We start from the raw sequence: 26423 nt of genomic DNA, 5'->3' as shown, positions 1-26423 counted from the left end.
CTTATTCTCAAGTTCTTTCCAACTTGCCCCCCAACGGTGGAAAGAAGTTCTGTGAAGAGCAGGTGTGGCCCAACCCAAAGGGGTCTACTCCTGTCCACAGCCACAGGGGCTTGAAAGCCGCCCCCAGCTCAGATGGCACTGACCACTGAGGACTCTGCCCCACCCAAGAGAGACCAGGGGGGTGAATGAGATGCCCGAGGGGAAAAAGAGACAGATGAGCAACACCCCCCACCCCCATGGTCTAGAACAAGCGAAGCCAAATTTAGCGCAAAGTGTCTGGTGCACTTGACTCAACGTCATGCTGAGCTACTGCCAAGGAGAAGCCCCCTCACCTTCCAGAACGTTCACCCGTTGAAAACCTGGTATTAAACAGCTTAATATATCCCATTACTGCAAGGAGGCTGTTTTCTGCTGTGAGTGATGAGAAGATTACCCGGGACGGAGAGACTAATTGCTGCCTCCATGCCTTCTTTTGGTGAGTCAGGGATCTGCTGTGTTTACAGGAGAAAGGAAGCATCTGTCTTCTCTGGGCTTTGGCCTCCCTGAGATTTGCCCTAGGGTGGGGCTCCCCAAGATGTCCAGCTGTATCCCAGAACCCTTGTCTGTCACCGTATCTTTGGAGAGGGGCTGAAATCTAAGGTTTTGCAGTGAGAATTCCTGGATCATGTGGGGACCTAAATGAAACCATGTGTCATTGCATGGAGGGTCCCTGAGCCCCACATGATCCAAAGTGGAGTTGAGTTATTTTGCCCATCTGTTCTGCCATAGTTGCCAAAGAGTCTGTATTAGTTTCCTGTTGCTGCTGTAACAAACACTGCAAATCTGGCAACTCAAATAGTACAGATCCCTTCTCATAATGAGGAGTTAGAATCTAACTGAATTAGCAGGCTGTGTCCCCTGGGAGGCCCCAGAGAACCCATCTCCACCACCTTTCCCTGCTGCTAGAGGTACCTGACTGCCATGGCTCATGGCTCCTTCCTCAGTCCCAAAGCTGGCAAGGCAGCATCTTTTGTAATCAAATCTTCCTCAAGCTCTCTTGGGAGGACCCTGGAGCTTTGCATCAAGCCCTCCTGAATGATCAGAAGAATCCCCCCATCTCAGTATCCTTCATAACTTATCAGTAGAGTCCCTTCTATCATTGTGAGGTACCATGGCATATGCTTGGGAATTCAGACCTGGATGTCTTTGGGGGACCGGAAGTCATTCTCACTTTAGTATGAATGAGCAAAATCAATGCTTACTGTGTTTTTGTCAGAGCTAAGGGAAATTCCTCTAAAGGAAGGTATGTAAGTATTCACCTCTGAGAGAGGAAGGGATGTAGATGGTCCAAGGCTGTGGGAGGGTCCTGAGAAGGCAGAGCTCCTCTATGAAGTGTCAGCTGACCTTACTGTCCACAACTTGGCATTCCTCATGATGCCAACCTTTCTAGTAAGTAGCCTCTGGGGTCCTGTGTGGCCTCCAAGTAGCAGAGATGCACCAGGCGTTCATAGGTGTCCAGAGAGAGGTATGCTAACATCTTGCTGGGGTCCTGGCCCTTTTGGGTCTCTCCAGGTTCTCCTTTTCCTCCTTCCATGATTCCTGAGCTGTAGAATCCACAGGCCTGTCCTTCACTGTGGCGTCCACCTTGGGCCACTGTTGTGCTTCCTCCCTCAGCCCACTGAAGGTATTGACATTAGCCTTGAAACTGGCTCCTTTCCCTGCCTGCTCAGTACTGAAGCCAGGTGCAGCCAGGCATGGTCAGATGTGGCTTGCTCTGACCTCAGGAGCAATGCTGAGAGGCCTCAGGGGCTGGCAGCTCCAGAGTGTGGGGGACCCCGGGGGGGTGGGGCACCAGCTCAGAGCAGTCATGGAGGGACCTAGAAACACCCATCCATGGGCCTCTTAGGGTCTTGACCACAGGGTGTAGGTGTCTCAAGTCTGCTTTGGGGACTCTGCCCAGAAGACTCAGGGAAGGGCTGTCACAGTGCTCTGCAGCCCCAGGACCCCCACCCAGCATCTTCCCAGCACCCAGCTGGTGGCTCCTTTGTGCACAGTTGAGTGGCTTATGAAGAACAGATGACAGGTGCTGGGTCTCCTGCCAGCACCTTCCTGCTGTGACTCAGGCAAGGACCTGGATGGACACCCAGCCCCTCCCCACTGCCAGCTGCAGAGCTCTTACCTGTACTGTGGGGCTGTGGAGCCCAGACCCCTCCTCTAAGATATGGAAGCCCAGCACCCCTCAGCACAGGCCCAGGGCCCATGGGAACCCCGAGGGCCATTGTGGGGGACGAGCCCCATGGAAACAACTATAGGGCACTTGCTTCACCTAGGAGGCCCCATGTGTTGGAAACAAGAGGTGTCAAGACAGGCTAGGAGGCACCTGTATGTCACCATATGATGCACCTTTAGTGCATTATATACCCTGACCCAACCTAGAGCAGCTGGCTCCTTCTCAAACCCAGAGTGTCGATCCCTTGGCTGTCACCCACCGCGAACACCTGTGAGGTTTATGGGGAAGACATACAGGTTCAAGGATCTGCATGTGGGTTTCAGGATATAAGTCCCTCCCTCAATGGGCCTCAGGGGTCCCCTTATTTCACCCAGTGCAAAGTTGATGGGTTGATTGATTTTCACTAACTCCTTCCTTTGAACTTGTTTTCTTGCCACCCGCCCCACCCCCTGCAGAAAGCACCAGAGCCTTCCCTGATCCAGTGAGGCCGTGGGCAAGGCTCTGTCCTGAGTGTTGCCTCCTCTCCACCCTGTGGGTCTGGGGCAGCTGCATTGGAAACATGAGGTTGCACTGCTGCAGCTGGTGGGCAGTGGGCCAGGCTGATGGAGAGGGACAGTGACCTTGGACCCTGAGCTCCCAGCGCACCCAGACAAGACCCTCCTATTCCAGGAAGTGTTGGCCCCCACTGCTCTGTCCCCCCCCCCATCACAGCAGTTTTTTTGTTCTTGGTGCTCAGCCAGCCAAGTATCAGATAACATCTTGCTTTTACTCTGGAAGAAGAGGCCACGCCCTTCAACTGCCCTCCACACCTGAGCACTCCATCCCTGGACACCGGGCAAGGGGAGACTGCCAGGTGACTGGGTTCACCGGTCTGTCTCGACCTGGCACAGCAGGTTCAGTACTTTTCCAAAGCTTGCCTGATGCTGAGCCACTGGTGCCACTTTGGTCCCTGGTTAGGAAGAAGGCCAACAACCTCCATGCAAAATGAGAGGGCATCAGGGGCACCAGCTTGCTGGCTCTGTAGGACACCTTGACACCCACTCAGCCTCCTCAGAGCCTCCATAGGACCCTCTTTGCTCGCAGGTGTAAGGGAGTGACCCAATCTTGTCACTGGCAACCCCAGAAATATCCCAATGCATCCCCTGATCAGCAGCACATCCCCAGATGCCTCCCACAGCAACAGAAGTAGCTCTGAGACCAGCATCCTTTTAGCCTTTGCTAGTGGCCAGGACCCTACAGCAGTTAGGCAGTGGCTACCTCAGTAGTGTGGGCCTTGAGGGCAAGTGGACCCTGCTGCTCAGTTCTCATTTCCCCCTCCTCTCTGTTGCTCCCCTACCCCAGTTGGCCTTCTCTCCCCTCCCTTGTTTTGGTGCAGAGCTTAAACAGTGAGACCCAGAGGGTCCTCAGCACCCAACAGCTTCCCTTCGAGGCCTCAACACACCTTTCTTGAGCTGTGCCCTACTGGGTAGTACAGCCTTCTCCTTCAGGTGCCACCTTGGCCAGCCTCTGCCTGGAGACCTTATCAGGACCAATTAAACTGGGCACCACCCCGAGGAGCTGACAGCCTGTGAGCAGCATCCGGGGAAGACCCAGAGCCCTGACCCCAGGCACCTGGTGGGTGTGGGATGGCTTCCTGAGGAAGTGTCTGGAGCTGATCTCAAAACCTGAATGTCATCCACGTTGGACCCAGCCACTCTCAGCATGAACAAAAGGAGGGTTTCACCTGACCTTGGCAGAGGCCTCGTACCTACCGTTCCTCCCCTGTGTGTCCAGGGAGCAGGCTGCAATGTGTGCAAAGATCAACACATGGGCGATGTTCAAAAATGCCAAGAGAAGGTGGCAGCCCAGGGCCCGGCCTCCCTCCGTCCACCTGGCAAGTATTGATGTCAGCCTTGAAACTGGCATGGTAATGAGGATGGAACTGGCCTTCTGGGAAGTGCATCTCCTTGCCAGTGACCAGCATAGGTTTGAAGGTGTCTGGAGCAGCTGTACCTGACCTGCTAGGGCAGGACTGGCCACTGTCACTTGAGTTCAGGGAGGGGAGTGGCAGTCCTTCGTCTTGACCAGTGTCGATTCCTGGTGGGTACACGTGTTGGGGCCATCACAAGACTTGCCTTGAACACAGAAGGCCCCCAGGCTGGCCTAAAAGCACTGGCCCCATCACAGGCTTGGAGAGTGCTAATGTTCAGACAGGTTGACTGTGGAAGGGGGGTTCCAGGGTGGGGGTGGCAATGTGGGGGGCTGGGATTTTCCTGGCTGTCACCAAATCCAGGAAACTGCCAAGTTGTCACCCAGTGCCATAAGGCTGAGCTTCGAGGACAGTCAGGAAGGAGAAATGGCTGAGGCTCAGTGGGTACCAGGCTGCCCTGAAGAGAAGCTGCTTATTACCACCCGCCCTGTCAGTGACTCCTGGAGGTTGGAGGTGGTCACATGGGACCACATATTCAGAGCCAGGTGGTCTAAGGAGCCTGGTGGTCAGAACTGACACCACCTCCAGGATTGCAATCTGAGGATCTACGTGTGGCCAGCTCTGGGAGTTTTCTCATCTCACCAGATGACTCCCAGCTGCACTGGGGCTGAGTGCGTGTCACTAGAGACATGGGTGACCCCCACCCAGCCATGCATCCACCTGGGTCCAGGACAGAAATTTAGTTTCAACAGCTCAATCAATGTGACATTTTCTTCAGGTTGTTCCTAAAGCCCGAAGGACCTTATGACCGTGAGGGAGGGTCTGAGGAAAGCTGGGTGCAGAAGAGACTTGGGCTAGGAAGGTTCAGCCATATCCTAGTGGCCCCAGCAACTAGCTGCAGGTAGCCCCAGGGACCAGGCCGAGGTGGATCTGCCAGACATCCTGTGCTGAGGCCCCACTTTGCTGCCCATGGTGTGGGGTCATTGAAAGGACCTGAGGGAGGCCAAGTGGATGGCACCACCCAGGAAAGTCAGCCACCAGTTTTTCCCAGCCAGGCTCTGCTGTAAGCACCAGGTCTCTTCTGTGGCTCACAGTGGTCCCTGGGGTCACATGGTGGCTGTCCCAAGTTCTTCACATCTTAGCAGAGGTACGTGGCTGCACCATGGGCCTAGGGGTGCAACAGATCCCACCTCAGGTCAAGATTCAGAGCTGCAGCTCTTACAGAGCTCTTACAGAGCATGCAGGGTGGGCCTGGGCCAGCATGCATGTGCTGTTTGCTCTCCTGGAGTTTTGTGCATTACCGGTGGAATGCCATGATCAGGGACCAACTCTCCTCTGCAGAGGTGAGATGAAGAGAAATATGTCTCTCAGATGAGGGACATGGCCATAGCATGGGAGGCAGCTATGGCCACGCCCTCTCTGAACATCCTGGAGCTGGGACTTCTTGCCACAGGCTGATTAGACAGATCTGAGAATGCACAGGTTTGCCTCTAACCTGGGGTGAATGCCAGCCATTGAGGAGTTGTGAGGTTTTGGCTCCCCAGAGGTCGCTGCAGGAGCTTGTAGCACCCCCACTTGAGCAAGGCCTTACACCATGAGCCCATTCCCTGCCCTGCCCTGTCTGTGGGATCATGGTGTACATTGGGCTCATCTTCCTGTCTTGGCTCCTGTGTGGGCTGGAGGCTGTGTCCCTCAGAGGTTGTGAGCATCAGGAAATGGGGGTCAGGATTTCTGGAGAGCGTCAGGATGCCTACAGGGATGTCCACAGTGATAGCTTTAGCTTTGGAAGTCATGGAATCATGGGAGATCTCTGCAACGAGATTCTTGCAGCCCCTACCCCACCGTTCTGACCCAGCTGGTCCGGGGGTGGTCATGTTATAATCACTTATAACACACATTCCCAGGGCATTTGGGCTCCAGGACCCAGTTTAAGAAATGCGGGTTCACAGGGTATGGCCTCTTCTCCAGAGATGTGGTCAGGATGTCGCAAGTAGTGGGCAGGATCAGCAGGTGGCCAGGTTGTGGGGAGCGGTGGTCAGGATTTCAGCCAAGGAGAAGAGGGCAGCCTGTGTCCTTCCACTGCCCTCTGTGTCATATCAAAGTGGGATCTTGAGAAGTGTCCTGGGATGTCATCCAGTGATTGCCCAGATGAAAGGCAGGCAGCCTGGGGAAAGACCAAGTTGGTGGGGCAGAGGGGGAGCTGCCTGTTCACTATGTTAGAAGCAGGCAGTTTGTTTGGGGTATAAACTTGGAATAACCCCTTCCTTCCTTTCTTTTATGGGATACCTGGGACCCCTTAAGGGTCTTGCTCTCTGTCATATCATGCACAAAGGGAAACTGAGGACCATAACCACCAGTAAGCGCTCCTCCTGCCCTCTTGACACAGTTCAGTGCACAACAACAAGGCTGAGGGGCTGACAGTGGTCAGAGAGGATTTGGGGTGCACTGAGAGGTTTGCTGGAGCAACCTCGGAGACTCCTGGGAGAGGAGAGCATAGTCAGACAGCACCCCTCACCACTTCTCTGAACCTCTGGGCCCTTCAGGAGAAAGGTTCCTGGAAGCCAAAGAGCCTGCAGGTGGCATATGGGGCCACAGTGGGGCTAGGACAGCTGCCTGCTTCTGGGATCATTGAGGAGGTGAGTGATACAGAACCAGGAACTGTTCCAGGACATCAGAAAGACGTCAGGGAAGTGCCCAGACCTTTCCTGGAGCCACAAGGCTGAGAGCCACCTGGATTTCAGGTGTTCATGTGATGTGCTCAAAAGGCCACAGGGGTGAGGGAGGAGAGTGACTAGGGCATTGGCTGAAGGATCCCTCACTGTTGGGCTCCACAAACATTGCCTCTGCTCTATCTGTGGTCTGTTCACACATACTGTGGAGGTGGCATGGGGGTGACAGAGATGGAAGAAATGAGGCCCCAAAGGCTTCAGGGAGACGGAGGCTGCCCTGTTCCTCTTATCAGCTCCCTGTTCATCCTCAGCTCATGAAATGCCCATCCCTAAACAAGTCTCACTGGGCACAGCATCTGCAGGGCAGAACACTTCTGCCCCCAGGCCCTTCCGCTGCATCCACACAATGCTGCCCAGTGTAGCATGTGCCAAATGCTTTTTGGGCCAGGAGCAGTGTTCTGTCCCAGGCTGCCGGAAAAGGTCGTGTAGAAGTGCTGAGGGGGAAGGAGACCAAGGAGGAAAGCCCAACAAGACACAGTGTTGTAAAAGCTGGGGGCCTGCTTGGGCCTCAGCTCATCCTCAATGGAGGGGCAGTAGAAGCAGGTGAAGCAGGAGGAGGGCAGGCCCAAGGGCTGAATTGGCATTTGTACCTGATGGAACAGCACCAGGCCAGGGTGGGAGAGCTCGGGTGTGAGGTGGCCCTGCATCCTTTGGCTTTCCGAGGTTCATTTGTTGGAAGCCACTTGCTTCTGCTGTCCTCAGGGCTGCTCTGCTGCTTGCATCAGACAGGGCCAAGGTGTCCCCTGCCCAGGGGCCCTGAGCCCTTCTCTACTGGCAGGGGACAGGGGCCATGGGCTAGATGCTTCAGGCACCTGGCCCAGAGCGAGGGTGAATTCTCTGCCACTGCCCCAGCCTGCGAGTGCCACTAGACAGGAGCTGTTGGGTGGGCTCTGCTTTGATGGCCAGATCTGTGCAATTGACTCAGGTAGGCAAGTCACACATCTGCCCAGGAGCTCTGAAGCTGTTTTTGTGGTGGGAAATCAAACTGTCTTTTCACGGCCATTGACTGCTCTTTTCCAGTCCCTGTGTGCAGATGTGCCCAGAAAAATCAGAGGAACATGTCCTCACCCCTTCTTCCTGAGATCCTTCCGACAGCTCGGTTCTGTAGGGTGTGCGTGTGCGAGTGTTAGTGCGTGCCTGTGCCTGCTTGTTATTGTGAGCCTGCCTGTAGTGTGTGGTCAGAACTTTGCTACACAGTGTCCTGGCCCATCCCCCGGATCCCTCACTTGGTCAGTCCCTCCCTAGACCCCAGTTGCCCATCCCAGCTCCCCCAAGGCCCTGCTGCTCTTTGATCTTTAAGGGCTGGCTCCAAGGTGGCAAGCCTGGACAACTCCAAGTGGATGTCCAGCCTGCACCTGCCAGTGTGGACTACACCTTGGGTACCCATGGGGTTCTGGAGTGTTCTACATCCCAGGCCACCCAGGTGCAGGTCCTATCTTCTCTTGCCAGGGCTGGGGCCACACTGCTGGTCAGTGGCAGAGTGAAGATGTAACTGGGGCACTGTCTGTGCTCCAGCAGAAGTGGACCTGATGCCTCTCTGCAAGCGCTGGGCATACAGGGCAGGGAGAAGGGAGGGGCTCCGTGACAGTTCCCTGAAGCTTTGCACCACTGCTGACAGGGTTGTGCTCCTGGGAATGGGTGGGAGACATCATGCAAAGAACTGAGATTCCAAAGGGCTTCCCAGAGGTGGTGGCCAGGGGAACAGCCTGAGAGCACAGAGGGAGGAAGATGGGGAGGGAGGGCAGTCAGAGATATCAGAGGTGCCAGGGAGGCCTCAGGCAGTCCACAGAGCTTTGCTCCCTAGCATGCAGCCACTAGACATTTAGATTTGACTTAATTTAAAAAATAGAATTAAAATCTGCCTCCTCAGTGGCTCTAGACACATTTTGAGCTCCCTATAGCCACCCGTGGCCCATGGCTGCAGTGCTGTATGGTAAAGAATGAATGACACTTGCATCACAGAGGGAAGGTCGACCAGCCAGCTGCTGAGGCCACCAAGCACTGCCTCCATGCCGGGCTGTCCCCAGGGACTGAAGCCAGCTCTGCCCACCTAGCATATGAGTGTGGTCAATGCCAGCATTTGCCACCAAAATAATTCTGCCTTCCACAACAGAGTTAATGCCAGGGCTAGGTTAGGGTTAGGGCTGGCTCTGAGCACCGTGTCTGGGCTCAGACACTGCACACGTGAAGCTCCAGAAAACTCACAGGGTGGAAACCTCACTTCCGTCCATATCATTTCCAGTTAAAAGTGACGACAATCTAGGAGAACTGTGTTCTGGGAACGGGCTTTCCTGGGAGCCAGGGCTTCCGGGTTGAATACAAGGGCTTGGTGTTCAGCCTCAAGGGCTCCCATAGAAGCTGCCACCACAGAGCCAAGGGCTGCAACCAGTGGACTGATGAGCCTGCTGTGACCTGTAGTGCTTTAAAAAAAAAAATGAAATTTTAAATAAATTTCAAATCCAGGAGATTCCACAAAGTCTGGACTCAACCTCAGGAGCTTTACCCAGCAGAGGCCTCATGCTGCTGCCACCAGTGCCCCAGGCCCTATGTGCCATCTCCTCTACTCTCTTGTCTGAGAAAATACACACTGATGGCCAGGACCCCCAGCCCAGCTGGTTAGAGGAAATGTACTTTGTCCACAGTACGCTGTCTGCACTACATTGCACGGAGACTTGGTGCAAGGCCATGGACATTCCCAGCCACAGTCCTCTCCAGCAAGTACCCATAGGTCGTGTGGAATGGTTAGTTCCTGGGGTGTCACCTCCTCCACTGGTTCCTAGAAAGGCTGATGAAGAAATCCATTCTTTTGGGTCCAGTGATGTTCAAGGAACCATTAAGGACAGCTGGGGAGGGGCCCAGCCAAAGTATGGCCATCGCCTGCAGCCTGGACTGGATCCTCCCCGACCAGAAGCCACAGCTCACCACAATGGGTCTCCACGGGGCCTAGCTGTGTCGGGCAGCAACCTCAGCCAGCACTGGGGTTGGGAGCCAAGAGAGGCCTGGCTGAGCTCACCTGCACATCTGGAAGGAAGGACTCAGACCAGGGAAACTGAAGGGTGGGCACATGACTGGGGCAGGGTGTGGGTCTCACTGCTGGGAGCATCCAAGCCTACCCAGAATGACAGTGCCAACTTGTGAAGGACGTGGGACTGGAGCAGGTTGAGACCCAGGCCATGTTTTCCAGCACCCAAGAAGGCGGCCAACACAGGTCCTAAGCTGGAGTTCCCCCGACTGGGTTGGTCTGAGATGTGTTTCCTGGACTGTTGGTCAGAGGCACAGTGGACCCAGATTTCATGACAACAAAGTTGCTGCTCTCTGATGGGATTTTGAGCAACGATAGGTTAACATTTCCAAATTCTTAAAGTCAAACACTTGAAAGAGCCCTATGACTTGTCCCTGTCTCCCCCGGAGTTTTTTGAACACCCCAGAACCTGAGACACTGGGGATATTCAAAGTCTACAGAGCAATGGAGGCCTTCAAAGCAGGTCTGCCTCATCATCTCCATCTATAAAGTGGGAGAGTTGTAGTCCTGAGTTTCCTCTGTCACAGATATACTCCCCATGAGCAGCAAGGACCCAAGGGAGCCAGGTCTCTCATGGTAGCTGCCCTCTAGCTCTTCCCTTGGCAGGGCACCCACCTGCCCATAACTCAGGGACACTGCACTTGGCTGCCTACTCCGGCCAGGCAGGCCTTCAACAGAGCAGTTGGCCACTTGGTACTAAGAAGCCAGGCTCAAAGTCAGAATGGATAGGCACTGGGCATGACATCTCATATCCTATCTGGCTGTTCCCTGAACTTAAAGGGAGAGGCCCAGCACAGTCTGTCCCTTGACCAAGGCCACCCAAGCAGCAGTAAAGTCCGGAAACCAACCTCCAGCATGCCAGCGGGGAAGCCAGGGCTCCGGGGAGGAGCTGCTGGCCAGTATCCACTGCAGGTGAGGGACCAGGACCCTGCCAGAGCAGCTGGTGGCCCAGCTTTGGGATATCACAGGTGGTGCCTTACTGCTCCAGTGTTTCTGTCTGCGTACCAGCCAGGGAGGGCAGTAGGAATGATGTGGCTCCTCTTTGCTGTCACTGGGGAAAGTTTTGTGAAGGATTTTCCTTTGGAACTGAGGCTGGGAAATGGCTGCATTTAAGGCTTTAAACCAAGACTTCTCAGGACTGCAGGTCAGGATGATATGCTGGGCAGAAAGTGGGCTCCACAGTCTGTGTAGGGCTGAGACCATGGGTCAGACACGCTGGCTACAGGCCTTTACAATGGGAATGCGCAAGGGGACTCCCAGGGGCCCTGTTTCCCAAACTTTAACTTCTCTGATTGAGGACCCCTGAGTGCTGGGACGTCCAGGCTGGACATTCCTTGAGACACACACGTGGAAATGCTGACTTAGCCCTGGACGTATAAGCGAGACTTTTCCAAGAGAACTGTGGGCAAGAATGGAGGGCCCAAAGTCAAGAACAGGAAACAGGAGGGCATTACCCCTGGATGGGGCAGTGGAGAAATTGAAACCCAGGCCCCAGTGCCATATGCCCCTGTGGGACAGAAAACCACACAAAGGAGACCTATGAAGGCTGCCCAGCCTCCCTTTTAGAGGTAACAGTGATCCAGGAGGGCATATCTTCAGACAGACTGTCCCCCAACCTCAACTCAAGCCCACGCCCTGGAGAGGTGTGTGTCTGGTCCAGTTCAGGGCCCTCTCTCTGCAGCAGGGCTGCTCAGAGGCATTGCTTAACCAAGAAGCCATTTGGCAGGAGGTGGGCTCCCAGGGGAGCTGGTTTGGGGAGTACCAACCTCATGGTGCAATGCTCCTGTCCACCCCGGGGCAAGCGCTCCATCTGTCCACAGCTGCTCCTGAGTTACTAACCAGGGTTGGGAGGAGGTGCCCAGCCTCCCAGGCAGAATTTCCACCTGCAGCCCAGGCTGCAGAGGGTAGTGAAGCAGGTAGCAGCTAGGCAACGGTGAGGTCTAAGCACTTATTACCCTTAAGTATACGTATTTAATGGTAAGTTTGCATCATTTAATTTTCAACAGTGACTCTGTGACAACGGGTTAGCAAAATCATCAGACGTTTAAATCAGCTCTGGAAAACTGACATAGTGTGTCCAGCATACAGCCAGGGGTTTTATCAGTGACAAACCCTTTCTGTTCTCCCCATTTTTCTCCAGGCAAACCAGGGAGCAGGAGACGCCCCCCGACTTTTTTTATTTCTCTGACTACGAGCGGCACAATGCAGAGATCGCTGCCTTCCACCTGGACAGGTGAGCCCCCTCCTCCACAGAGCAGCAACTCCCACCTGCACAAGGGAGCCCCCTCCTCTGAGAGCCAGGCACCCATCAAGCATAATTACACAGCTCTGTTAGTGGCCGAGAAGGCACAGGCCTGGCCTCTGGGGTCCACAGTGTATTGTCACTGTCATTTCCCCGTGGCGGTCTCTGCAGTCTGTGTTCAGAGCACCCTACTAGAATTGGTTCTTTTAACTCTCATGATGCCTGGGCGTGGGGCAGACCTTCACACCCCAATTCCACAGACCAGAAAACTGAGGCCCTGAGAGAAATACATACCCAGAGATGGGCCCTTCCACTGTGGCTCATCACCTAGGCAGGTGCTTCCTGTGTGCCCAGCAAGGAGCATCCAGAGGAATGGTAGGTTTGGGGTCTCAGAGAACCCAGGAAAAAGAAAAGCAGGAAAGAAGAGAGGAAGAAGTATTAGAGCCGTGAATTTTAATATGGCTGATCACAGGGTGGGAGTTCTCTGAGGGGAAAAAAGGCTACTTGAAGAAAGTGGTGCCCACAGCAAAACAAGTTGAGGCCTGGTCCCTGCTTCCTGAGGGGCAGCTCTGACCTGCAGGATGCAGCTCATTTTCAGGTTCCCCCTGGCTACAGAGAGGTGGAGGCCACGCACAGGAGCCCCCATGGGATGGTCAGTGTCGGCCCTCAAGGGGCAGCCCACAGTCTGACCCTGGGGTCAGGTTCAAGGGATCTGGAGGTCAGAGAGCACCCATCAGGCAGCAGCAGAAAGGAACTTCTGCATCTGGCGCCTCCTGGCTCCTCTGCAGGGCCTTAGGTGGACAGTAGTGTCACCCCTACCACCATCCCCAACCCCCGCAGCTGGCTGAATGCAGAATCTGGGCCCCACCCCACACCCACAGACCAGGATCTGCATTTTAACAGAATCGGGTGATCCATGTATGATCACAAACCTTGTGTGGTGACTGCAGAAATCTCCAGAAGTTAGATTTCCAACCATTGCATTTTCCCAGAACAGCCCAACCTGAGAGAAAGCCTTTCTGTGGAAAGAACCATGGGGGCTCCCAAGCTGTGAGGTTGCTCTCTAGAAAACATGGACCCCAGTCGAAGTGCTTATAAGACAGGGCAGCAGAGCCCAGGGTATGCCTGCCTGTGGGAGGTGGTGCATGCTGCCACACATAGCCAGCCTGACCCTGGGTCCCAGGTATGCAACCTGTTCCTCCACACCCGGCCACTTCTGCAGAGGACGTCTATGCAGCTATCCTAAGTCCTGTGTCAGCAAGAAACGTTTGCATCCGGCATCTCCATTTAATTAAGCAAGTGGCAGTGCGTGCCGTGGAGCTCAGAAAGAGTTCCATTAAGAGTGGTTCATGTAATTTAATTTAGTTTTAAATTTAGCCCTAGAATGAGGGCATGTTTTAGTTATCCAGGTGCCTGGCAAGGCTGAGGCAAATGCACAAGGACTCGTCCTTCCAGGGTGTGTTCGGCCTGTTGCCGATGGTGCCAGGCAGAGCCACGGCCCAAAGCCGGATTTGAGCGAGGGCCAGGAGAGGCCTGGTTCATCAGCCTCTGCCTGGGCTGCCAGGAATCCACCACAGAGAGTGAAGACTTTTTTTTCTCCGTCCTTCTCTTGCCAGGATCCTGGACTTCCGCAGAGTGCCTCCTGTGGCCGGCAGGATGGTCAACATGACCAAAGAAATTCGGGATGTCACTCGAGACAAGAAGCTGTGGAGAACTTTCTTTGTCTCTCCAGGTAGCTATGCACGGCCCTTCATGGGGCTCCCAACAGGTGACGCCCTTGGTAGCCTCTAGAGAGGGGTCATGCAGAGGCCACTCCTCTAGCCAGCTTTTACTTGTCCTAGGCTGTCCATCTATTGATCCATCCACAAGGCTCCAGAAACCAGAGTTGGGGGTCTTCCTCACTCACGTGCCCTGTGCTAGGCAGGAGGGTTATTTTTACCTCTGTTCACTGTTGGGTTTAGAAGGCAAAGGAGCTCCCTCTCAGATATGCTTAGTCTCTCCTAGTGGCCTTGTCCTCCCTCCTCCCAGACACTCTCCAGCAACATCCACACCTGGAGACAGGCCAGCAGCCCCTTCCCTCAAGGAAGCAACTAGTGAGAGCAGCAGCTCCCCCTATCTGTGCCCCTGGAGGTGGCACAGGTGCTGGACTCTTGGGTGCATCACAGAGATCCTCAGCTCATAGAAGCCCTGACACTTTGCTTGTGAACCCCAAGTGTGCACTGATCACACCCACTCACTCCTGGGCCCTGTTGCTCTAGACCTGGTGACTGGGGCTCCGCTGACCTCACTGTCTGAGCTCTTCCTTGCACTGGGCCCCTGCTGAGCTGCTTCCTACCAATTCTTCTGTGCCTGCTGAGCTCTGGGGAGCCCTCCCGCTTCCGCCCCATTCTTGATGGTGCCCAGTGGTTCCTGCGATGCCAGCAAAGCGGAATGAAGTGGTGGGTGTGTGAACTAGGCCGGCTGGAGACGCTCACACCACAGGAGGGCCCCAGCCACATGCCCAGCTCCATAATTCGTGCACATAAATCCAATTAAGGGCCTCGATTAGCTGTGTCCTAAGACTTGCTGGCACATAAAAGCCAGACCCGAAAGCTCGTTTCCTGATCTGTCTCAGATCAACGTGCGAGGCTGGCCCCGTCTCCTAACTGCATTGGTGAGCTTGTCAGAAGCGAGGCCGGGAATCCATATCCATACGTTAGCCGAGCTTGTTCTTGTCCTCCAGCACACATCTGCACGCTCATCTGCTCTCCTCCTCTCAGAGCCTCCTAATGAGAGAAAAATAGGACAGAAATCCCCAAAGGGCAGAGAAGAATGCTCCCCACTCCCCCGGCCCTCTACCAGCCCCTCCTGACAGAATCAAAGGACCCAATGAGAGCCTGTGTGTTGGCGGGGTCTTTGGGGTGGGTTGTGCTTAAGCCGCCCCAGAGATGGGAGGGTGTCACTCACAGGCAGAGATGGGAGGGTGTCACTCACAGGCAGCTCTCTGTACATGGTGCTGTAAGAAGGGGCCTTCTCTTAGGATTTCCTGCAGGGACCTAAGCTCTGAAGTCCTGGTCCCCCTCAGCCTCAGAGCTTGGCAGCTGACCCTGAGGTTGGCCATGATGTTACTCCTCCATCAAGACACCAACACCACCACTGCCAGCCCCACCTCCTGCCCCACTGCCCACGGGGACACCACCCTGTGGTCCAGGCATGCACACCCTACAGAGACACCACACAGCCCTCTGGCCATGCACACCTGGGAGCTTTGCTACTGGGCAGAAACCAGCAGCACTCAGACCTGTGAGTCTTCTTCATTGTTTTTTTTTTTCTTTATTTTGACTTTTGCAGTGACATTTTTCAAAGGTTCAAAATATTAAGAGAATAACACTCCCCAGGCTTCGGTGCCCACCACCAGGTGAGCAGTTACCAACATTCTTAGACCCAATGCCCTGCATTTCAGCAAGACCTCCTTCCAGGCTCTCAGTTCAGGACAAAGAATGACACAGGTCCAGGGGTAGAGAGGGAGGGGTCCAACTCCCCAGCACCTGGGACACAGGTAGATAATGTCATGAGTCCCGCTGCCCAGCAGGTGCAGGCTCAGCCTCAGGGATGTGGGCAGAGGACAGCCCAGCACCCCACAGCACCGGACCCCAGCTGACAGTGCTAACAGCACTCCCATGGAGGGCTGCTTCTCCTGGTGGCATGGGCAGGTGGGACAAGTCTACTACATGGGGCAGGACTATGCTTTCTAGCTGTCACCCAGCAGTGCTGGGCCATCTCTGGGTGAGCAGGCAGGGAAAGTCTAGGTGACAGGCACAGCAGATAAAGGGCTAAGAGCAGTGCAGCTCCTCCCCAGCTCCAAAGACGGGCCTATGGGGTAGGTTGTCCTTGTCCTGCTTTTAGTTTTATTGAGGTGCGTTGGCCTATGGTGGTAGGTACAGAGCATTTAGCCAGCTGAACTTGGAGGCTCTGAACGCCAATACTGTGGCGCCCTCTACCATCAGCACAGGACCTCACATCCAGGCCCCCTGAGCTGCCTTGCATGTCCCCAGGAGCAGCCACCCCCCGTGGTGTGAAGCACCTGGAGGCTCAATTCATAGCTTTTGCTTCTGTTCCATCACCATCCTGACTCCAAGGTTCACCCACGTTATTTGCATCTCTGGAGATTGTTCCATCTGTGTGGAGGACTGTGCCTTGGGGAGATGTGTACATTCTGCTGGTCCATTCACCTGTCCACAGGCATCAGATGGACCTGCTTAAGTAATTTGCTCAAGACCAAGCAGGGGAACTGGGGTTTGAGGATATAGGAAAGGGGAAGCTAGAGGTTTCCATGCTGGGCATCACTTCCCCGCTGATGGGCAGCAGGTGGGGTGTGGGGTGCAGCAACCCAAATGGCTCCCAAGGACGAAGCCACTGAAGCTGCTGAAGCCACCCACTCCAGAATTTTCAGTACCAACGGATTTAGGTCATTATCTAAAGAGAAGGACTGTGGATTTTTGTGTGTTTGTTTTTAAACAAAAGCCTGAGCCGCTTCTTAACCTAAACAGATAAATCAAGATCTTCCCACTTCCCTCTTTGGTTAGTGTTTGGTCCCCCTCCTGGCCCTCAGCAGGGAGCTATCCATTCTGAGTCCCAGGAGCTCCCCATAGAGGCTGCTGGTGACACTGCTGAAATCCCTCCTTTAAATGCCTCACCAGGGCTGCCGGGGACCAGGGACTCCACAGCAGACATGTGCCCTGGCTTTTTTTTTTTTTTTTGGCTTTTAGTGACATTTTCTGCCAGCTGCAGATTCACCCAGGATACTCCAGAAGCTCCCTGATGGCCCCAGGCCCCAGTGGCTCATTGCACCTGGACAATGCGCTCTCGAACTCTGCGCCACTTCAGAGTGCAGCCCCCCGGGATCCCACCCACTCCTGCGCCATGTGCTGCTCTCAGCGTGATTCTTCCCAGAGCCTTTGGGAACGTGTGGCTTCCTCTGGAGCAGTGGGGTCTGGGAGCCAGCCTTGACCTCATTTTAGAAAACAAAATCTGCTCAGAGTCATCAGTATCACTTCTGCTTTGCTTGCACTTCCCGACCCACCCGATGCCAAAATTGTCATCGCTGCTTCACTAGGAGCCAAGTCTCCCGGGGCAGAGGACTGCCTCTGGGTTTGGTCAAGAAAGAGAAGACCCCAGGTGGCCAGGAGGACAGTCTAGACAATAGAGGAACAATAGTGGCCCTCAAGTCCCAGGGTCACTGCAGGAAGGAAGCGGGCTACAGCCCTCGGTGAGCCCAGGCATGGTGGGGTCTGTGGAAGTCGAATTCAGAGAAGGCAGTTAAGTGCCTGATACCACACAGCTGTGGGCAGCACCAGGTCAGAGCCCAAGACTCTAAAGCTCCATATGCTCAAGGAACATGTTCCCTGGCCTTTTCTGTAAATTTCTGCAAGGTGGATGCTTCTGTGTGGCCTCCCCCATGCAGGATACAGGTCATGGGCAGCTCTCAAAGCCCCCAACTCCTTGGGGCTTTGCAAAGCATAGAGATTTTACCCAGGATTAAATTGGCCCTTTTTCTTCCAGACTGGCCTGAGTTTGCCCAGATGGTCATCAAGACTGTCCACACAGTCCCATTCAAATACACACTGAGGAAGAATGGGGCTTCCGACATGGGTCTTCTGCCAGCAGCTAGAGGGTCATCCCTGTGATAGGCATGTCCACTGCCCTGTGCAACGTGGTGGTCTTCATTCCAGGATGGGTGGTCATGTCACCTCCTGCATGGTGACCCACATCCTCCTGAATCAACCTCCATCCCTCAGACAGGCCCATCCTGGACCTTGCACATGCAGGCCAGGACTTTCTGGGTTCATGAGGAGAGCTGTGTGCTCCTGGCCCCAGGTCAGGACCAGGCCCTGGGAGCCCATGTCCACTGCACACTATCGGAGGGGCCCTAGCCTTCCCCTAGCTCTCTGTCTACTAGAGCTACTAAGTGAAAAGTATGCCCACTTACCCTCAACATGGGGCAGTCCTCTCTGCTGCATGGTCACCTTCTCTGGACTTCACATAGCTGCCTTATGTGATCCTTCTCCCAGGCTGCGGGCACAGCTCAACCCTCACACACAGGTGAAGAGCTGAGCAGAGATGTGTGCTGCTTCACCCAGGTCATGCAACTGGAAGGAACCCTGACTTTCAGAGCCCCAACCCCACCCTAGATGCCCTTTAGAGCTGGTGAGGAAGGATCCTTGCCCTCTTCAGGTGATACTGTCTAGAACTGGCTTAGGAGGACGTAGCTGTCCACATGATCAACTTTCATGGCACCCTGAAAATGAATTGACTTGTGTCAGCAGCCAGAGCAGTGCAGCTGATTCCCCCAAGATGGACCTATGGTAATTATCCAGCTTTGGTGCTGTGGTGGAGGCCAGGAAGGGGAGAGGCAGGGGGCAGCTCATGGGGAGGACAGCAGCTGGGACATCCTGTGTTCCTAGGCCTGCAGCTGTGCCAGCACCCTCCCCTCTCTCCATCCGCCCCCCTGTGACCCTCACTGGCCACTCTCCTGACCCTGTGAGTGGGAAGGAACAGGGAGCCAGGCAGGGCCCCTCCTGCTCCACCAGAGGCTTCCTCCCTGTCTCCACAACCCGATGCGTGTGCAGGTTTCTCCACCAAACAAGTCAGAGCATGAAAACACAGATTCACTCAGTAAACAAATACAAGCATAGGGCAGACCATCCATAGGCTATGATCAGCATGCGGCCATCCCAGAGCTCCCAGTAGGAGTACCGTAAACCACGACAGCAAAGAGCTTGGAGTTTTTAAACTTTTAATTGAGGTATAATTCACATGCCATAAAACTCACCATTTCAAGGTGCATGATTCAGTGGTTTTAGTACATTCACTATATTGCCCAATCCCAGAATTTTTCCCCCACCCCAGAAAGACCCCAGAGCCTGCCCCAGCACTTGAGATGCCCCTGAGCCCACGCGTGTGGCCTCCCCTGCCTGGCTTCTCTCACTGGGCAAGATGTTATCATGGCTCGTCTGCAGTGCAGGCTCTCAGCACTCTGTTCCCTTCCAGGGATGGATGATACTTGGTTGTGTGAAAATCCTATATCTTGTTTAGCTGTTGGTCAGCTGGTGGCTTTGGGGCTGAGTTCCTGCTGTGAGCAGTGCTGCTGTGAGCACATTCAAGCAAAGGGTGGGAATATATTTCATCTTTCTTAGGTAGATGCCTGCAGGTGGGGCCTCTAGGTCACATGCTAGCTCCTGTTTAACAAGCACCTGTGCACATCACTGCCCCCAGCAGGGCACTGTGGTTCCAGTGTTCCACATCCTCGTCAGCCCTTGCAATGATCAAGACCATTCTCGTGGGGCTGGGGATGTGGCTCAAGCGGTAGCGCGCTCGCCTGGCATGCGTGCGGCCCAGGTTCGATCCTCAGCACCATATGCCAGCAAAGATGTTGTGTCCGCACCACATACCAACAAGGGTGTTGTGTCCGCCTAAAAAAAGAAAAAAGAAAGAAAGAAAAAGACCGTTCTCGTTGGTGTGAGGTGTTTTCTCCTTGTGGATTGGGTTTGGATTTCTCCAATGACCACTGAGGAGCATCTTTTCATGAGCTCATTGGCCACTTGTATATCTTCTGTGGGAAAAGATCCATTCAAGTTCTTTGCCCATGTATTAATTGGATTTTTTATTATTGAATCATACAAGTCCTTGACATACGCTAAGCACTACATCCCCATCAGCTTTGGGATTTGCAAAGATTCTCCCATTTTTGTGGATTCTCTCTTTCTTCATGGTACAAATCATTCTAGGGACTACTGAACAGAGAATCTGGAGTTTCCATGGACTGCAACCCTTGGATTCTGGGGCAAGGAGAAGCCAGCCAGCTCCGACCTCAGACTCCAGGGCTGCGGGGCCGAGGAGCCCACTGCAGGGTTGACTCATGGCCTGGGGCTGGAGGTGATCACTGAGGCCATGTGAACTTGGGAGTGAGTCCTGCCCTTAAGAAGCTCCAGGCAGAGCCCTGAAAGGCCAGGGGTGGCACGTGGGGACAGCTGTAAGTGATGGGGTCTGTCTCTCCCACCAGCCAACAACATCTGCTTCTACGGGGAGTGCTCCTACTACTGCTCCACAGAGCACGCACTCTGTGGGAGGCCAGACCAGATAGAGGGCTCCCTGGCAGCCTTCCTGCCGGACCTGTCCCTGGCCAAGAGGAAGACCTGGCGCAACCCCTGGCGACGCTCCTACCACAAGCGCAAGAAAGCAGAGTGAGTGCGGTGCTGGGCCCCGGGCACCTGGGATGACTTTGTCCACTCTGCGACTAGGACACCAGGTCTGGGAGGGCTTTTGGTTCTCATGACATGGGACAGGAGGGGGGGCAGGGCCAGCCATGAATCCAACCCTGTGTAGCATGTACGATGCACAGTGGGCTAGGTGATTGGGAAGGGCCCTAACCTGAGATTTAGAAGCCCCCAAGGCACTGGCCTTACCACTGGGTCCTTCAAAACATGACTTAGTATTTGCGCTTGGCCCTTGCTTCCAATTCCTCTTGTTCCTTACGCAGAAGAAACACATCCTGCTCTCTCAGCCAAGGTATCCTGATAAGTGCAATGTCCAGGCACTGTTTCTAAAACAGTGAATCTCAAAAACACGGTACCCAGAGTTTGATAGTAGCTTCAGGCCTGGCGGGGGCCTCTTCCAGGATCATGATCACCTCCCAGCCCCATAATCTTATTAATGCAACCTCATAGCCCACAGCCGAGGCACGTCTCTCTGTGGGCACTTGGCCCACATCCCAGAGTGGCCCCACTGGCTCGTGCTGTTCTGAGCCCTGCAGCCCTCGGCCTCCCTATCCGTGGAGGAGTTCCCCTCACCCTGGCTCTCCTGCAGGTGGGAAGTTGACCCCGACTACTGTGAGGAGGTGAAACAGACTCCGCCCTACGACAGCGGCCACCGCATCCTGGACATCATGGATATGACCATCTTTGATTTCCTCATGGGTATGTCCCGTGGGATGTGCTGGCCACTGGGGATGCGGGGCCCAGGTCCACCTGTGCCAACCCAGAGCTCCCAGTGGACCTGCCTGGCACCTTATTAGTTACGGTTCTGCGGGGTTGTGGCCCTGGAGGCTGTACTTGGGGTGGACAGGAGGCGCCTCTCTCAGCAGGCCAGAGGCCTCTGAGCACCTGTGATTATCCCCGCAGGGAATATGGACCGCCACCACTACGAGACTTTCGAGAAGTTTGGAAACGAGACATTCATCATCCACCTGGACAACGGAAGAGGGTGGGTCCCCTCATGTCTAAGAGCCCAACAGGCTGGCCACCTCTGCCCTGTGGGTGGCCTAGCCCAGAGCAGGAAGAAGCAGGCCTTGGTGATAGGGGCGTCCCAAGCCCCATCCATGTGTGAAATACAGGCCTCCATTCAGAGGCAACAGGGTCCCCATCACAGGGAGGGATGGCAGTTGGCCTTGACAGGTGCTGGGTTTATGACAGTAACCCTGGGAGGTGTGTCCCATTGTCCCCTTCTGTTGCCCCAGGAATATAGGCCCAGACAGGCTCTATCTGGGAGAGAGTGGCCCCCAGTTAGCAAGGCAGGAGGATATCCATTCCAAAAAGGCTGCCCAGCCTGTGCAGCCCACTAAGGACCTGACGGTTGTGCTCTCTCACGGCAGGTTTGGGAAATACGCACACGACGAGCTTTCCATCCTGGTACCTCTACAGCAGTGCTGCAGGTAGGGCCCAGGCCTCCCCTGGAGGCGCAGGCCCAGATCTCCCCACTTCCCTGCGTGACACAGGAGACAGGCGTCCATACCTGGTGGCAGCCCACAGCCACACCATGGCCATCAGCTCTCTGCCTACCCATCCACAACCCCAAGCTCCAGGGACCCCCACAAGGACCTAGGCTGGCTCCTGTCACCACAGCCCTGTGAAGCTGCCAAGCCCCAGAGCAGACACTAGCTTAGAACCAAGGACCCTGCACCCCAGCAGCAGCTACCAGACCGTCCCCCTGCCCCTCCCACAGTTGGGGACACGGGCTTACGGGGCCAAGTGGTTTGTGCTTCTCTCAGAAGACATCTCAGGATCCATCCACCCAGGTCCAGCCAGTTGGGTGAGCTTGCCTGTGTCTGCCCTAGGGCCCAGGGTGCCTGCCCACATCCCTGCAAGGTGGGGCCCGTCCACATGCAGGTGAGAGGCAGGGCCAGTGAGGTACCCATCTCGGATCTGTCTGTCTCTCCCTCTGCCTCTCTCCATCTCTCTCTGTCTTTTTCTCTTTCTCGGTCTCCATCTCTCACACTTTCTCAGCTTTCATCTCTCCCTCCAGGTCTCTTTCGGCCTCTCTTCCCCCCACCCCTCCCCTGGGGCCACCTGCCCCACCCCCAGCCCATGCTCACAGCCCCCTCTCTGCAGGATCAGGAAGTCCACCTACCTGCGCCTGCAGCTGCTGGCTAAGGACGAGTACAAGCTGAGCCTGTTGATGGCTGAGTCTCTGCAGAGGGACAGGGTGGCGCCCGTCCTGTTCCGGCTACACCTGGAGGCCCTGGACCGGCGGCTGCGCATCGTGCTGCAGGCTGTGCGTGATTGTGTGGAGAGAGACGGGCTACGCAGCGTGGTGGAGGACGACCTGGACCCTGGGCACAGAACCTCCACTGAGAGGTAGTGACCTGCACCACCCACACTGCCCACCCAGGAGCATGGCTGCACATGCCACATCATGATTCCGTAAAGTCGTGGACAGGACAGGGTTGTCACTGCAGTGACCTGCCGCCCAGTGGCGCAGACTCCTGAGGGGCTCCAGCAGGACACTTCCATGCTTCTCCAAGACCCAGGACAGGCAGGATGTGCTGCCTGTGGCTGCAGTAGAGGCCTCCGGTCCTTTTTGTGGGAAAGGAAGGCTATTTCACTGTTTTATATTTACGTAAGGTGCAATGTACCAAGGGAGGGACGTCTGCACGGGCCATGGTCACCTCCAGCCCTGCCCGAGGGCTCTCTCCTGGTCCTGTGTGGCGCCTGCACTCTGCACCTTCTCTTTCTGCTCTTGCCTCCCACGCCTCCGCATTTAGAGGTTGGAGAGACCCTTTGGGGATGAAGGGGGTTCCCGGTGGATGTCAGGGCCTGCGTGTGGACAGATGGACACCCGAGTGTGAATGACCAGTTACTCCAGGTATCCAGCAGTGGCCCTGCCCCTCCCCGTTGCAGCAGGCACCACTGACCCACGGCTTTGCTCTGGACAGTTGGTATGAACGTCACACGGGTCCTCAGGGGCCACAGCAGCAGGCCGACCTTCCCGGCATCTTTGTGGAGTAGTTTGCGATGTGGTAAAAGTGCAATAAAGATACGGCAAGCGTGTATTTTCGGCCTCACTAGGGCAAGGCCCTCACACCCTGGTGCTCAGCTGCCCGCCTGCCAGTCCTCCCAGAAGGTAAGGCCTGAAGCCAGACATGACCAAGGCCCAGCATGCCCGATGCCCATGTGGCCCAAAGCCCAGAGCCTGCTGCCGGGGAGCCGCCTGCCAAGCCCCGGGATAAACAGGCCGGGTGAGGCCTGCACTCCCGAAAGCAGGGATGGGCATGAGGAGAGGGCAGGGCAGCTGCAGAGCCCTCTGAGGACTGGGTGGAGATCACTGAGGCCACAAGAGGCCCAGAGGGCCACACCCTGTCAGGCAGACACACCGTGTCTCCAGCAGGAACCACTCCAAAATGGGGGCAGCTGAGAGAGGCCTCTTCCCACTACTGGCCCCAGAACCTGAGACCCACCAGGCCAAGCCTGCAGGGAAGGCCTAGCAAGTCTACAAGTCTACCCAGGGAGCAGGTCGACAAGCAGATGTGACAGAGACTCACCCCAGACCCCCACACTTCCAAGCCATGAGAATCCAGAGGTCCTCCTCCTGCCAGGTGCTTCCTTGCCTGTCACCCTGCCGGCTACTCAGCACTCTGTGCTGAGGGAGGCTCCCTGGGCCCTGGGCCCCGGGAGGCAGACTACCAGGTGGCTGCTTCTCCAAAGCCACATTGCACTGGTTTGAATCTTCTCATTTCACAGGTGGGGAAGAGGCCCAGAGCAGGGAAGACAAGCAGTAAGGCAGGTTAGACTCCCAACACGGCAGAGCCAGAGCCAGAAATCCCTAAAGACCAGGAGGGGCACAAGGCCCCTGGACCCTGAGCGAGGCTGGGCTCAGATGTGGGCTTCACACAGCCAACCAGTAAATGGCCTCAGACTGACAGATCTTTAAAGGAAATAGCAGGATGATAAAGGGGTCCCAAAGCCTGCCTCCCATCCTGTCAGCACAAGGTCCAGTGTCCCCACAGTGTGGGAAGCTCCACCCCCCCTAGCTTCCTCTAGGCCAGCCCACTTCTGCCCAGAAGAACCAGTACAGCCAAAATGCATTCAAGTCCCCACCTCAGGCTACTGGGGACTGGGATACAGGTGTCAGCCACGAGCTGGAAGCCAGGCTATCACCTGTCCTGGGTCACACACCCAGGAGTCACAAAACATCAGATTGGGAGGGGCTGTCACTAGGGCCCCCTCCCAAGTCCTCTATAGGTCCACAGGACAGTTGGGCTGTGATGTGAGAGGTCACAGGACAGCAGAGCAGTCCGAGGCACAGATAAACATGCGCTCAAGACCAAATGAGGCCATTTGGTGGCCGCACCAGCACAGAGCCTACAGGGCCTAGGGAAGTTAAGATGCTAGCATTCTTGAGACAACTGATATAACTGAATTAGCATTTCAAAAGATCTCAAGGGGCCAGGTGCAGTGGCACATGCCTGTAATCCCAGCAGCAGGAGGATCATGAGTTCAAAGCCAGCCTCAGCAATAGCAAGGGGCCAAGCAACTCAGGGAGACCCTGTCACTAAATAAAATTCAAAATAGGGCTGGGGATGTGGCTCAGTAGTTGAGTGCCCCTGAGTTCAATCCCCAACACAGAAAAAAAAAAAAAAAAAAAATCTCAAGGTGTTGGGCTGATGGAGGTTGATCTCAGGGGCTTGAACCACTGTAGCCTTCTGCATGCTCGGTCTGCCCTGCCCACTGCAAGATGGCTCTGGGATGTCTGGGCTGGCCATTAAAAAAAAAAAAAAAATTATCATGAGGCACACCCTGGCCATCCTTGGCTGGGGCAAGGGGACAGCCTGAGAGTAGGGGATAATAGCCAGGGAGGACAGTGTACAGAAGGAGCCCTGCCCAGCAGAACAAGCCAGTATCCAGCAGGCAGGTTCCTTGCTGCTGACTGTGAGCCAACAGCAGGAATCCCCAGCCACCTCAGAGTCCTTCTGGAGAGCACAGAACAGAATGAACAGGTCAGTGACACCCAGAGACACGCACAAGACAGGGAAGAGTTTGGGTGCCAGAGAACGGGAAGGACTCTTGAAGCATTATGATAAGGAGAGACCCGAACAGGAAGAAGAAACTATAAGGAACAGGAGACGAAATCGCGGAAGTCCCCAAAGAAGGGGGCCAGAGGTAGAAACAGAAGGGTGAGCAATGTCACCAGAGGATGCCTAGGAGCTGCCTGGATGTGGCCTTCTCCAGGGCCATTCCAGGTCTGCTGGGTGATGGAATGATTCCTTCCAAGTGCCACCAGACAGCCTCATCCCCAGCACATCAGAGTGGCCATGAGGGTGGACAGACATGCTCAGCAAACATTTTGAGCACAGTGCAAAGCTGGCACCAGAGGACAGGTCCTCCAAAAGCAGGACCTGATTCGGGAATGCAAAGAGGCAAAGGGTCAGAATGACAATGATGGAGGTCCCAGGAGACTCTGCTATCCTGGTGCCGTGGACAGATGGGACACCAAGGGCATGATGAACAGAAGGAAACACAACTCTGCTGGAGAGACACAGGAGCCCTCGGCAAGGTCAGCCGGGAAAGAGCACCTCCCACGCCCCAGGAAGCAGAGGCCACCCAAGAAAAGACCAGCAAGTCAGGCCACTCGCCACCCGCTGGGGGGATCTGCTCAAGACCCTTCCAGCATGGAAGGTCGACAGACGTGGGGTGAAGCTGAGACAGTGCAGCCGAGGCCTGTCGTTTAGACACAGGAAGGCAAATCCCCAAACAGCAAAACACCCGGGAAACTTGCAGACATGGACGTTCTCCGGGCTTGGCTGGGGGAGGGGACTGTCTTCTTGGCTTCATCTAGGGTGTCATTAAAGACGTTGAACTCTATGATCTATTGCTTTGGTACAAATTCAAACGAAACTCTGACTACACTGGGCAGAGGTAGAAAGAGTCAGCCCCGGCCCCGGTGCTGGCTGCCAAGTGTCCCCAGCAGCCCCCATCTCCTGTTCTTTCTGCTCCTCACCGTTGCTCTCCAGGAAGAATCACTGTCCTGTTGAGCCATTTCACAGTTTTGCAAACTGAGGC

At 55.2% G+C, this 26423-nt stretch overlaps 1 protein-coding gene across 1 annotated transcript in view; it reads left to right on the top strand.

Moving 5' to 3' along the window:
- The window catches only part of Fam20c (FAM20C golgi associated secretory pathway kinase), a 55131-nt gene extending 28918 nt beyond the window's left edge, over positions 1-26213 (top strand). The window contains exons 4-10 of the mRNA XM_026405711.2: positions 12010-12102; positions 13728-13843; positions 20153-20333; positions 20956-21065; positions 21270-21351; positions 21740-21799; positions 22476-26213. Coding sequence (XP_026261496.1) covers positions 12010-12102; positions 13728-13843; positions 20153-20333; positions 20956-21065; positions 21270-21351; positions 21740-21799; positions 22476-22725 — 892 coding nt within the window. The 3' untranslated portion in view covers positions 22726-26213. The remainder of the gene's footprint in view (positions 1-12009; positions 12103-13727; positions 13844-20152; positions 20334-20955; positions 21066-21269; positions 21352-21739; positions 21800-22475) is intronic.
- The last annotated feature ends 210 nt before the right edge of the window (positions 26214-26423 follow it).

The sequence above is a fragment of the Urocitellus parryii genome, chromosome 9 (genome assembly GCF_045843805.1).
Source record: "Urocitellus parryii isolate mUroPar1 chromosome 9, mUroPar1.hap1, whole genome shotgun sequence".
In the NCBI taxonomy this organism is placed as follows: Eukaryota; Metazoa; Chordata; class Mammalia; order Rodentia; family Sciuridae; genus Urocitellus; species Urocitellus parryii.
This window is presented reverse-complemented; position numbering and strand designations above follow the sequence as displayed.